This window comes from Phoca vitulina, unplaced genomic scaffold (assembly GCF_004348235.1).
Source record: "Phoca vitulina isolate PV1807 unplaced genomic scaffold, GSC_HSeal_1.0 scaffold36, whole genome shotgun sequence".
In the NCBI taxonomy this organism is placed as follows: domain Eukaryota; kingdom Metazoa; phylum Chordata; class Mammalia; order Carnivora; family Phocidae; genus Phoca; species Phoca vitulina.
The window spans coordinates 9,172,920-9,185,803 of record NW_022589739.1 but is presented as its reverse complement, the minus strand read 5'-3'; the positions used below and the strand labels follow the sequence as shown (position 1 = coordinate 9,185,803).

The following is a 12,884-nucleotide window of genomic DNA, read 5'->3' as shown; positions in this document are numbered from 1 at the left end:
GCCTTTGAGTGTGTCCCCTACCTGCCAAGGCTCAAGGTGGAGCCTGTGGCCCCCTAAGATAGCCTAGCCTCTCTGTGGTGCTTAACCTGCACAGAATGCTTGCTGTGCCCTGACTCTAGGCCAGGCAGCCTTCCCCTGCCACCCTATGCTTCTCTATAGTCCAGGCCTTCTAGTCCATCATCAGATAACTCTTGGAGCTGGTCCTTTGAATATTTGCTGCTCAAGTTGGGTTCTGCCCAAAGCACTGAGGTTTGCCAGTCTTCACATGGAGCTTACCACCCTCCTCCCACAAATGGGAGAGCTGCAGAGCTGATCTTGAGCTGCCAAGAGCCTAAGATAGTGAGCAGGCACTCTGTACTTTGCTCTGAAAACGAATCCCTATGCCTATTTACATAAAGTCCATAAATTTACTCTTCCTATTCTTTTTGTAAGTGGGATGCCTGTACTTTGGTTCCTTTGTCTCCTGCGCTTTGCTTGCAGTAATCAGTTTAGGAATGGGGATAGGTCCTTGTTTTGAAACTCCAGCTATGTGGCAATCCCTAGGCCTAAATATTTAGAATGACTTCCAGCTCCTTTAGGCACTGGCCTTTGGCCCTGCAGACCAGTTGGGGAAGAAATCAAGAGTCCCTGTTTGGCCCAGAGTGAGAGCAGGCCATGGGTTGTCCACCACAGATGGACACAGGTACCTTGGCCCACAGGGAAATTCTATACGTTTATGAAATAAGATAGTTTTCCTTAACTGTAGAGTTTGTTTTAATATATTTATAGATGTGTCTAAACATTTGTTAGTCAGTTCTGACTATACCCTTTTAAATTAAGCCAAGTACCCAGCTCTTTTACATAATCATTCTTTTCTCATCTTCATTCAGCTGTAGACTTTTTTTTTTCTTATTTTAAATTCACCTTTGCTACAATCCATGGGACTGTATTTCTCCAAAACTAGTTGGCAGCCCAGGTGCATGCCCACTCAAGTATTATCAGTGATAAATGTCTGTATTCTTCAGAGATGTTGATTTTGAAAGATTTTGGGGTTCTTCTGTGTCACCTTTGAGTAAATGGTATTTTGATTTTTCCCCACTAATGTCTATAAAGAGAAGATAAAATACTAAGCTCATTCATTCGTGATTGCTGGACATCATCACAGGCTCTTAAGTAAAAGAGCCTGTGTGCGATTTATTCACAAGGAAAGTGTCAGCAGCTTAGCATGTGGGGATGGCTATCTGTGTTTACATAATTCTTCCTATACCTAAATTCTTTTAGACCAAGAAATTCAACGTCTGAAAATGGGGATGGAAACTTTGCTTGTTTCCAATGAGGATAAGGTAAGGGCAGCCCTGTTCTTCCTCTGCTGACATCTCTGGCTGTTCGGTCCCTACTGGTCTCTGATATTCTGGGCAGGGCCATGCCCAACAGGCCACTGACCCAGGGCTGTGTCAGGAGAATGGCTTCTGCCTCTTAGAGACTGAGCCTCAGCCACCTGTTTTTGGCCTTGATGCCTGGGAACTTTGCCTAAGTGAAATCTCCCAGAGGCAGATTAAAGTCGTACCTGTTCGTGCGGCTGTGGGGAAAAGAAATACCACCGCGGTTATTGCCAACATCATAACTGCTGTTTAGACTCCTGGCAAAACTTGTCAACAGCGCACCAGTCTCCTATGTGCACAGTCTGCTGGTGGACTCATCACGGAGACACTAGGCAGCATGTGATGTGCTTAACCTCCTGCCTTCTGTCCTTCACATCTGATTCCTCCATAATCCTAGAGTAGCCTCCTCTTTAACTAGAGAGCACCTACCTGGGACAAACATCAGCTCTGAGGATCACAGCCCTGCATCTTATAGATGAGACGGAGATTCAGTGTACTTGAGGGGTTTTGTCCAAGGTCAGGTAACAGAAGGTATTGGAGCCAGGGTTCACCCCCTAGGCTGTCTAATGCCAAAACCTGTGTGGCCTCCCAAGCCCCCAGACCTTGGCTGAAAGAAATGATCTCCTCTGGGAATTCTGTCTGTCTCGAAAGGAATCTCAGACTCTCCAGGAACAGGTGAGGGTACTGGATACACACGCCAGCTTTATTTTAATCTTTCTTTGTGTGTAACTCCAGAGGACAATAGTTGAACCGGGAGACAGATTTCTAAGGCTACCTCAGGAGGGTAGGGAGATAGTGAGCTTCCTGATCCAGAAATGTGTTCCTTAGGTTCCATGTAGCATCTCTTCTCAGTGTGCCCAGAACATAGTGTGGGCCCCACATGAAATCCTTGGAAGAGCCAGCAGTGGTGTTCACGTATAGTGTGTTCTCACACTGTGACAGGACCGTCGGATAGAGGAGCTCACAGGGCTGCTAAACCAGTACCGACGGGTGAAGGAGATGATGATGGCAACTCAAGGTGAGGGCAAGGAGCGTTCTGCCGTTTTCTCCCAGAGGTATTCCATTGACTGCATTAAACCCAGGGGCATTTCACCAGAAGGTTCTTCATCTTCATTTGGAGAAGATCCTCTGCTGGAGAATGGAGCTGGTTAGACTGTCCTGGATGGAGGGAAATTGGTAGCTGTTGATTTCTAGAAACTATGTCTGATGATAGTCCCGAGCTCCCAGGACTAAGCAGATCATCAAGAAAATAAAGCCATCCGTGTGAGCTTTTGGGAATCCCCATCCTTGGATTCCCAGGATACCCCTTAGGGGCAGTGAATGCAGTCAAACCTCGACCAAAAATCAGTTCCATACCCTCATGGGGGATTAGAGCTTGTCCACCTCCTGAAGAATCTAAAAGCTCCCCCAGCAGATTCTCAGGGACTCAGGGAGCCTTGCTTGAGTCCCTGGGTGCTGGGGTTCCTCAGGAAGGCACAAGGCAGGGAGAGCTGTCCGTGTTTCATATTGGCAGCCCGGGCTGAACGCACCACGCACGCAGTGTTAGTGTTCGTATGAGCACAGCAGTCCATATGCCAGGCTGCCTGCCTTATCCTTCATGCCATTGACCTGGGCTCCTATCACAGTCTGGGAAAGCAGCTGCTTCACAGGAGGGGCCCGCTCTGAGGGTATTCAGAGATCTCTCATTCTGGCCGAGCTTCTGCTGGCCCTACACACATATCACTGCCCTGTTCTCCCTCTTCCTTTGGTGTTTGGGGTCAAGTCAGAGCCTGATTGCTTGTGGCCAAGGAATGAGAAGGTTGGGGAGGGATACTAGGGGTTGCCTTCTCGCTGTTCCACACATGAACTTTGCCCTTGAGATGACCTTCATGGTCATGACAGCCCTTCTTCTGATGCCTTGAAGAATCTTATGAGTCACACTCTTAATGTACCTTTATATATTCCTTAGGCTTCCTTAATGAAGGAGAAAGACTTAGAATTTTGCGTAATTACAGGTTTCTGAACAACTCCGCGGTAGTGATCCCCCCTTCTGCATTAATGCTTCCAGGGCCTTCCGAAAGAACTCTCTCAATCAATGAAGAAGAACTTGAGGGAAGTTTCAGAAAGTGGAACACTGCGAGTAAAGGCCCTGAAGAATTACTTAAACCAGAGGTGCTATGTTTCATCCATGCTGTGGGGTTTCGGCAGGCCCTAGGAGCTTACACTGAGCTTGGGGGAGGATCTACTCAGGTACCTGTCAGGTATAAATCTTGACAGGTGAGACATTAAATGGATGGAGTGACCCCCAAGGCCTTGGGGAGAACATTGTGGGTAGAAAGGGATCCAGGCACTGGCCTGTGTTCTGACTGGGAGGGGCGGCATCATGGATACCGGACTTGCAAGGATAGGAATTAATCAGTCCAGTTCCTTGTTTCTTTTTGTCTTTCCTCAAAGGTGGTTTCATTTTATTTCCCCCTGTTTCTCCAGTGTCTGTAATAGTGCCTGATGCCCAGGAGAGTGCAGATATTTGTCAAATGGATGAATGTGTCTTGCTCGTTGAGGGGTATAAATTCAACTATTGCAGGGATCCGTTCCTATTTCAGACACCCCCTCCAGCCCCTATAACCAGCAAACAGATTTTCTTTCTCTTACACGAATCACTCTGCATTTAGACTAGATACAAATAAGCAAATAAACTCATAGATCCAGATCTCAAGGGGAGAAGGGGCTTTGGCTCAGGATGTAAAGGTTCATGAAACTCTGGAATGGCCAAACTGAAGAGGATCTTAGGGGTCTAGTTCAACTCTTTTAATTAAGGGAGGAGCAAAAATGTCACCAAGTGTCCCAGTTATCAAGTCAGACAAACATTACAGATTGCTGACAATATTATGGAAGCAATGATTGACGCTCAGTACCTCTGTGTGGTCACTGTGATGAGCACTGTCCATGGCTCTCACCTCATTTCTCCCCATGACACCCTCATGGGATTCTTATTTTATTGTGAAGCTGAGGTTCAGAGAGGGTAATTAACCTGCTTTAGGTCACACAGCAGCTAGATAGCAGAACCTGGAATTGGACCCACATCTATCTGACCAAAAAGCCCAGGCTTTTAACAACTATATTATAATGCCGGGGTTTTCCTGACAGTAGATCAAAAAGGTATTTACTAGGCTCTAGAGAAAAGGTCATCTTTGCACTTCGTACAATACTGAAAACATCAAACTGTGTCCTCCTTAGATGCCACCATTAGCTCATGGTCCACCTGTAATGCTCTTCCCTTTTTGTCTTCTCACTAAGCCCATTCTCATTTCTCAAGTGTTCTCCCCTCTGAAGCCCTCTTCTGAAGCATCCCTCCCTCTCCTCCATCCCTATATTGCCTTATTGGTATCAGTACCATAAGAATGTCTACTCTGATCTTTTATCCTAATTGTCTGCCTGTCTGCTGTGGGGAGCACTTACCCCACACCCAGCATGGGGCCTGGCAGGCCGTGGAGGTTGCTCACGTTTGTTAAGTGAATATATCAATTCTAGTGCTTCTCGTTGCAAGCACCAGAAATGGACTCTGGCTAACCTACGCCAAGAAGGCACATTTTTGAAAGGGTGCGTGATGGCTTCCGCATGAAAGGAAAAGCTGAAGAAACCAGCTCAGAAAGGGCAGGAGCAGCAGGGTCCCCAGGGGTTCAGGTGTCAGGACTCTACTGCAGAGATGTGGACGTAGGTCTGGGGAGGAGGGGCAGGTTGGCCCAGGTTTCCAGGACTCCTTTCTCCTGGGCATCCGGAAAGAGCAAGGCACCTGTATTGACACAGCCATCGTGGCTGAGCCTCGGGGAGGAAGTGGAACTCCTCAAGGGGAGTTGTCCAGAGAAGGAGAAAGGACGGTAGGTGGTCTTCAGACAGTAACTGTCGCCTACAGTGACGTCTGTTTCTGGTGCAGATGCCTCCAAGATGTAGCTCTCCCACCGTGGGGCCACCTCCACTACCGCAGAAATCACTGGAAACCAGGTAGGGGTCCTGATCATGTCCCCAGAGCTGCTGTTCCCTCAGCCCACCCTTGGAGCTCCTGCACGGCAGGGACTGGCCATGCATGGTGAGCACAGCCACATGTCCTGGGTACATCTCCCCTTCCCTTGAGCAGCCCTCCAGGCCCTGGCAGTGGCCACAGTGTGGCCCAGGCCGTGGAGCAGTCACAAACCGTGCCTATCTCCCCTGGCCACAGAAGGGTTTCCCTTCCCATGGGCTAAGGGTCTGGGCCATTGTCCCTGAGAAAAGACCTGGCCAGGGGTTGGAGCCTCAAAGGAGAGGTGGCTGCAGGTCATCTGTGCCAGCCAGGGGCTCCTAGGGGCTGGGAGTATCCCATGACATAGGTCTCATTTTCATCAGCCCCCTCTTGAAAGTCCTTCCTGCTCTCAGGAGTCCTAGAGCCCTGTGATAGTCCCAGCTCCGCAGGGAGAGCCATTTCTCCTACAGAGAGGTTGGTCCAATTGCTTTGGGGAAGCTTCACATGGCAATGAGCTCATAATGGGCTGGTCTGTGAGGTCACCTGGCTGCCACCTGTCTGGTTCCCTCTAAAATGAACCTATTTCTAGCTCCCTGTGTCAGCAATTTAGAGCACACTTCCAAGTGGGCCCCATGTCGTGGAGATATAGAGGCTCCCACTGCGAAGAGCAGACTGTCTTTCAGGGGGGTGTCTGGGGAAATTGGCCATAAGTATGATGGAAGCTTCTCCAGAATGGTGCTGAGGCTCCAGAACCTACGTGCTCAGGACCCAACTTTCTAGAGAGCCATTGTTTCCCTCAGCCTTTAGCCCTAGAGAAAAATGTCAGTGTCAGAGACAGCAATTGGCAGTCAGTTTTGCGCAATAAGAAATTTAGTTTATGAGTTCACTCAGGAGGAAGTCAACACTGATTAACTCACACTGACCAGACTCACAGGAGACCAATGTACTAAGAGATTCTGCTTTATTCATATAAACTGAGAAACATAACTGCCAAGGAGACTTGTCATAAGGTAACCCTTGTGACCACTGGTGGCATGGCCTCTTCTCTATACAATTGATGCCCTTCTCTGCAAAATAACCTCTGAAAAAGCAAATTCCTCTGAGCAGACTAGTCAGGGCATACAGAGCTAGGGCAAAGTGTTGGAAGATTCTAGCAGGATGCTCCGGAGCTGTGGCTGGCTGATGTACTCATCTTCACTCTAGTGTGGCACAGCTCCTTCCTCCCTGGATTACATCTTAGATACATGGACAAGGCAGAGTTTTTTCTTTTGAGACTACAGACCAGTTAGCTCCCATTGATGTAATAGAATTGAGTGTATTCTAGATTTTCAAGGAATGCCGAGGCCTTTTGATTTGGATTTAAATGATGCTCTCATGCCCTCAGCAACACATTGTCTGACCAGGCTATCCCTCGAGATGGGCCAGTCTCCTATGTAGTGGTTGTGATGAGAGGGTGGCTTTTTCCTGACCTTGTCCCTAAACCCACGTAACAGACTACTGGTAAAATACTTGGTATGTCCTCTGCATGAATGACACAGCTCCTTCTCTAGTAACTGTTTCTTTGTTCCCTTTCTTTTGTGTTTTTCCAGAGCTCAGAAAAAACTCTCGTGTAGCCTAGAAGACCTGAGAAGTGAACCTGTGGACAAGGTCAGCCCCTCAGTCTCTCCATAAAGACTCCTGAGTTACTTACCCGGCAGTGCGGGGACACACAGGTCCCACCTTGTAGAGGCCTTTCTGAAGCTGACAGGGAGGCAGGAATTACATGAAATTTTTGAGAAAACCAGTCAGGTGTGGCCCAAGGCATCAGAGGCAGGGCAGGGCAGGGCATGCTGCCTGGAATTGATGGAGAAGATGTAGAGGTGAGGACAGGCAGGTTTTGGGAAATGGTGGGGAGCAGGAGGATATAAGTTCAGAGCCATGAGTCAGATCAAACCCTAGAAGGTCTTGAGTCCTGGCTCTGTATCCCCAGAGCCACTCTGGGAGCATTGCAGGGATTTTGAATGAGGAAGTAATGTGATAAAGTGATGAGCCCAAGAGTGAGTTATGGGATAAATTTAGGAGATTGGAGAGGAAGCTTTTATTAGGAGTCTAGAGAGATGTGAGGAGGGCTTTGTGGCCCCTTACTTGAGGGTAGCCCTTGACCATGTGGGTGTCCCTGGTGCTGGAGGGGGAGGTCGCAAGTTCTTGAGCAAGGTCACTGGAGACCAGAGCTCCTTCCCTGATAGAGCACCTTTATGGAGCCCTGCCGCATGCAGGCCCTTGGTCTGAGCAGGGTACCAGCGCCGGTAATTACAAAGGAAACCCATGAAGACTGGAGCTGGCAGGAGCCATGGGGCCCCTTCAGTGGCTCTGCCCCCGTGGTCTTGTGCCTCTTGCTCTCCCCGGTCAGATTGCTGGCAGCTGCCCAGAACATCTGTCCATGGGGTGGACAGTGACCTGTTTCCTCCGTGGGTGGTGATTACCTGACAGAAAGATGGGGAGGGAGGGAATGAGCCTTGCAGCTGGAAGCAGGCGGGTGGTCCTGAGTTGTCGTTTACGACTAACATGGGTGTCTCTTTCTCCACACGATTGAAATCCTTCTTGCCACTGCACAGTGTGTCAATGGGAACCAGCTCCCAGGGGTAGAAGCCAAGGTACAGTAACTGCGTGCCCCTATCGTGCATTCGTGGTTGCATGTCTGCTGCAGTTTTCACGGAGCAGGTTACAGCTTTTGGAAGTACGTGAATTATAAGGGATAAGAGCACAGGAGGAAAGACAAAGTCTCCTCTCCCGTTTTCTGCTTCTGTGCACCCCGCTGTGTAGTGTGACTTCACGTCATTGTATGATGGGATTTCTCGAAAAACTCATCCTTAACAAGGCATTGTCGATCTGATTGCTGGGAGGGGGAGGTCAGACTTTCCACACCCGGCCAGAGGAGCGGGCAGCTCTTACCCTTTCTGCGCTCATGTGTCATGGCCAAACACAGGGGCGCACTCAGCCACCGGGGCAGGAATCTCTGTTGCATCCCCTAGCGTTGGTGTCTGGCCCTTGCTTTCTGTGACTGGGAGCTCATCACATCTTTCCCAGCTCTAGTAGATAGGTCTTCTGGACTTCCCTAGAGTGTGCGCCCGCTGAGCCCGGCTCTCCCTCTGGAGCCCCTGGAATGAACCAGTCTTCCCTGCTCCTGACTGCTCCAGAATTGAAGTTCCTCAGGCCCTCTCTGAGTTGAACATTCTCTTCTGTGTGTGGATCACAGGCCTTTAAAGTTCCCATTCATTCTCCTTAGGGTCAGCACTGGTTTCTCCAGCTTGTGCCCTGGACCACACTTGAGCGCGGTATTCTAGATGGGGTCTGATCTAGGGACTGCTCTTGTACTTACTGCTGTCACTCCAGGTCCTGGGCACGGGATATTTCTTGTGCCTCTGCTTATGTGCTATCCTGGTGTGCTCAGCCCAAGGCAGGAATTGTTCCCCATTGAGAAACAATAGAACAGCTGTGGGAGGCTGAAGGGAAAGTGCTTTGCCTGAGTCCCTCTGACACAAAGCCTGTGTTCTTGCCGCTCTGGTGCGCTGCCTCCCTGTTCTAGCGTAAGGCAGCTGGGATTTCCATTCCCCCACAACCAGCCTTATTCTTCTGTTCCTTCTGGGTCCTGTCCTGACCTTGACCTTCTCCAGCAGTGAGTCCTGCCTTCCCAGCTGTCCTTGGCTGAACAGAGCTGAGAGCCCTTTCTGTCGCCCTTGAGTCCTTTTGTTATCTTTCTTACAGGTCTGGGCCGCCTGTCCTGGGTTAGGTTCTGTCCTCTTTCCCTCAGCTCCTCAGTGAGCACCCAGGGCAGCCCATGTTGGCGGCCTCAGTCGTCTCTGCCCTGTCTTGGGGGGTGGGTGGTGGGCGCGCATGTGTGACGATGCAACTGGAAATCTGGTTTTGAGAGCCCTTCCCCACCCCCCTATTTCCTGTGTCGTGGGGAAGCTGGAGTCACAGTTCCCTAAGCCTTCTGAACATTGCCTTCCCCACAACCACAGTGGTTCCAGGTCTGACTGTGCATCAGAGTAATCTGAAATGCTCGTTAAAAATACCCACACTTGGGGTGCACTCCCAGAGGGGCAGATTCACAGGACCAGGTGCAGCCCGGGAACTCAGTCTGTGCTAGTGTCCCAGGTGACCGGAACAACTGGTACAGGGACTAGCATTTGCAAACTGTTGGTCTGACCAGGTCCAATCTCTACCTTGTGGGTCATCATGAATTTAAAAATCATGCGGTCTCCCTGTCTTAAGGTTCTGATTATTTCTGCTTCACCAGCCAGTTCTTTAGACTTCCTTGGAAATTTAGTCTTTTTTTCACATCTCTCCTTTCTGAGCTTTTTTATAGGGGTTAGTAGTCCACGTTCAGTGAAGGAATTGGATTTCAAACAATTTCTAGGACTTGTATTTTATAAGCACACTGAATTCAGAAATTCTTTGGACATGGCTTTTAACTAAATGAAAGTTCAAGAGATGTCTCAGTCATTAAACTCTCCACTACTTTTCTGTCTTGTCCGTTTTGAAATCAGAACTTTCATATTACTTTTCTTCTGGGCCCAATCAAGTAGTCCACAGTCGATTTCCTTGGTAATGTTGCTTCATTTTCTCTTCTTACTCAAATGCATTCCACTGGGTTTCCCTTAGGTTTGTGGGTTTAGGGGCCATTATATCCTTTTTCTTAAAAATTCCGGTATAGTTAACATACAGTGTTATATTAGTTTCAGGTGTACAGCATAGTGATTCAGTAATTCTACACCTTACTCAGTGCTCATCATGATAACTGTACTCTTAATCCTCTTTACCTGTTTCACTCATGCCCCCCCCCACCTTCCCTCTGGTGACCATCCATTTGTTCTCTGTAGTGAAGAGTCTTTTTTTTGTTTTGTATCTTTTTCACTTTGTTCATTTGTTTTATTTCTTAAATTCCACATGTGAGTGAAATCCTATGGTATTTGTTTTCCTCTGGCTGCATTATGTCCATCCTGACCAACTAAGTGCAGTTCTTTTCCCTTTACATTATCTTGTTTTTTGGGTACCCTTTCTGTGGCTAGGGTGTGTGCACAGGCCTGTTGTACTGGGGCTGAACCTCGTGCAGACTATGATCCTCAGCTCCCAAGGGAATGGTTGGCGTGTTGCCCCCGGCCTGTTTTCTCTCATCATCTTCCGAATGTGTGCATCCCTTCTCGCTTTGTCTTAACCTGGTGTTTTTCAAAATAACTGTTACCATAATATATAAATATAACATATATGATATCATAAATACATATAATAAAGCAATAGGTATGCCCTTTACTAGAATTCGGGTTTGTTAATTCAAAGCGCTCAAAGGGTCATTCATGCCTGTTAATTCATCGCGCGTCCGAGCATCTGGCCAAATGGCAAAGCCCCCCTTTGCCAGACACTTCCACTTCCTGTTTAGGGTCAGTTGCAGTCAGCCCTGGATTTGGGCCTGACTCTGTCCTGTCTCCTTGTGTGGCCCTTGGGCAAGTTTCTCAGACCTCTGGTCCCTTTTCCTGGGCTAAATGATCTTTGCAAGGTCTCTGAGTTGGCCTGAGTGACAAATGGCTCTTGGAAAGCTGAGTTGTCCCTGCATCCAAAGGTGTCCTAAGTGGGTTTGAGTCTGAAGCCGATGAGTTGATTCAACAGGTCTCTCTCTCTCCCCTTCTAATAGGACAGCCCTTTCCTGGTGGATCACAAATACCCCACATTCCCTGGGAAGCCTTCAGGAGCTACACCCAATGGAGCGGCTGCCAAGTCGACTCCCACTGGCCCCCAACCAGAGCCCACAGGGAGCAGCCTGCCAAGGCTGAGTGAGTGTCCAGGCCCTGGGGCTGGCAGCCCACAGTTGGAGGATGGTGGGGGTGGGTGGACGGGACAGGTCATCCCTCTGGGTGGCCTCACTGGCAGAGACCATGGCTCCCTGTCTGGGTTCATTGTTTCCTTTGGTAAGTCCTGTAGAGCGCCAGAAACCCAGGCTGTGAGCCAGCACTTTCTTTTTTGCGGTCACTCCTCCACCCCCCATTTGCCCTCTTCCAGTCCTCCTACCTTGGCCCTTCGTGTCTTTCCCATCATTCCTCTGTTCCTTCCTTCTTAGACCCCTGACTACATCCTTCCCGTCCCTCCCTCCCTCCTCCTCTGTCATCCTGATCTCTCTCCTGGCTCTGCCTTCCTCTAGCAGCCTCCCTATTACCAGTAGGATGATGTTATGCGCTCTTCCAAGGGAGAGTGTTTCCTTAGGGAACTGGAGTGGCCAGTGGGCAAGGATGTCCATTCACAGGTACCCTTTTGGTGCTTAGGGCCTGGAACTGTGGGGGTCTTTGCTGCTTTTCATGCAGAGTAGGCCATCTTTCCTCAACAACAACAACAGATCTGTGGAGCTCAGGAGGGAACATTCTGATCCCTGTAGAGCTCTCCCTACCCTCCTCCTCATCCCTCGTAGTTTGATGAGCCAGCCCGTGGTTTGGCTTCTGCCCTTGGCCAGTTCTGCCTCTGGCTGCAGAACTCCAGATAAGCTCTTGAATGAGTCTGTCCTAGTAACACTGAGACTCTGGACTTGCAACAGCTTCAGACCATTCTCATCTGATCTAAGGGAGCCCTGGCACCCACACAGGAGCTGCATGTGGCCCGGTATATCAGCCCCTGCTGCTCTCCCTCCCTCTCCCTACGTGTGTATGGATGCCTCGGCCTGCCAGGAAGAGGCCCCGGGAGTATTTGGTCCCCTCACGTGAGGCCTCCTCTTACCGCACTGACCCTGTGGGCCAAGTTCAGTCACCATTCCCCCGCCCCCTTTCCTCATGGGATTATTTTTCTTTCTGTTTGAGTTTTTCTCTCTTGCTCGATGACTCTTTTGTTTATTTCTTTGCTTCCCTGTAACTCTGTTGGGCTGGACTTTGGCCTCTCTTGCTTCTTCATGTGGCTTCTCTGCTTCTTGATTGGCTGGAGATCGTGGCCGGAGTGTCAGTGCCCCCGTATTAGGTACTGTACCCTTTCAGGTGAGGTGGAGAGTGAGATGCCCTTGTGTCCGTTCCCTGACACCCTCCCCTTCCGGAACATTCAGCCATGTCCCCCTCCTGCCTGCATCCCTGCATCTCCCTTGGGGGAAGGAGGAAGCTCCTTGTTGGAGTTACCTGCCAGTACTTGGACCCCTGAACCTATAACACTTGAAGACATTAGCTCACCCTGATTTGGAACCTTAACCTGTCCAGTCCTCAGAGAAAGCCTGGAGTGTGCCTCAGCCCCCTGCTGGTAGAGGTGTAACTTTCTGCTCTGTAGGCAGAGCATACTCTTCCCCACCCCCACTGAAGGATGGCCCTGGCCTGGGGACGAGGTTTTGAAGGTCATGTTCCTTTTGACCTTCACACACCATTCCATTCTTTCCATCTCAGGAGACACAGAAAGTGGTTGGGATGACACTGTTGTGACCAATGACCTCTCATCCACGTCATCGGGCACTGACTCAAGCCCCCAGTCTCCCCTGACGCCAGATGGTAAACGGAGCCCCAAAGGCATCAGGAAGTTCTGGGGAAAGTAAGTTGGTGGTGGTGATC

General features: G+C 49.6%; 1 protein-coding gene across 1 annotated transcript in view; it reads left to right on the top strand.

The window, feature by feature from the left end:
* PPFIBP2 (PPFIA binding protein 2) overlaps positions 1-12,884 on the top strand; it is a 144,150-nt gene that overhangs the window by 115,459 nt on the left and 15,807 nt on the right. Inside the window, exons 9-17 of the mRNA XM_032427115.1 lie at positions 1,261-1,322; positions 2,304-2,379; positions 3,409-3,512; positions 5,275-5,342; positions 6,927-6,984; positions 7,932-7,970; positions 11,009-11,147; positions 12,280-12,312; positions 12,723-12,864. Coding sequence (XP_032283006.1) covers positions 1,261-1,322; positions 2,304-2,379; positions 3,409-3,512; positions 5,275-5,342; positions 6,927-6,984; positions 7,932-7,970; positions 11,009-11,147; positions 12,280-12,312; positions 12,723-12,864 — 721 coding nt within the window. The remainder of the gene's footprint in view (positions 1-1,260; positions 1,323-2,303; positions 2,380-3,408; positions 3,513-5,274; positions 5,343-6,926; positions 6,985-7,931; positions 7,971-11,008; positions 11,148-12,279; positions 12,313-12,722; positions 12,865-12,884) is intronic.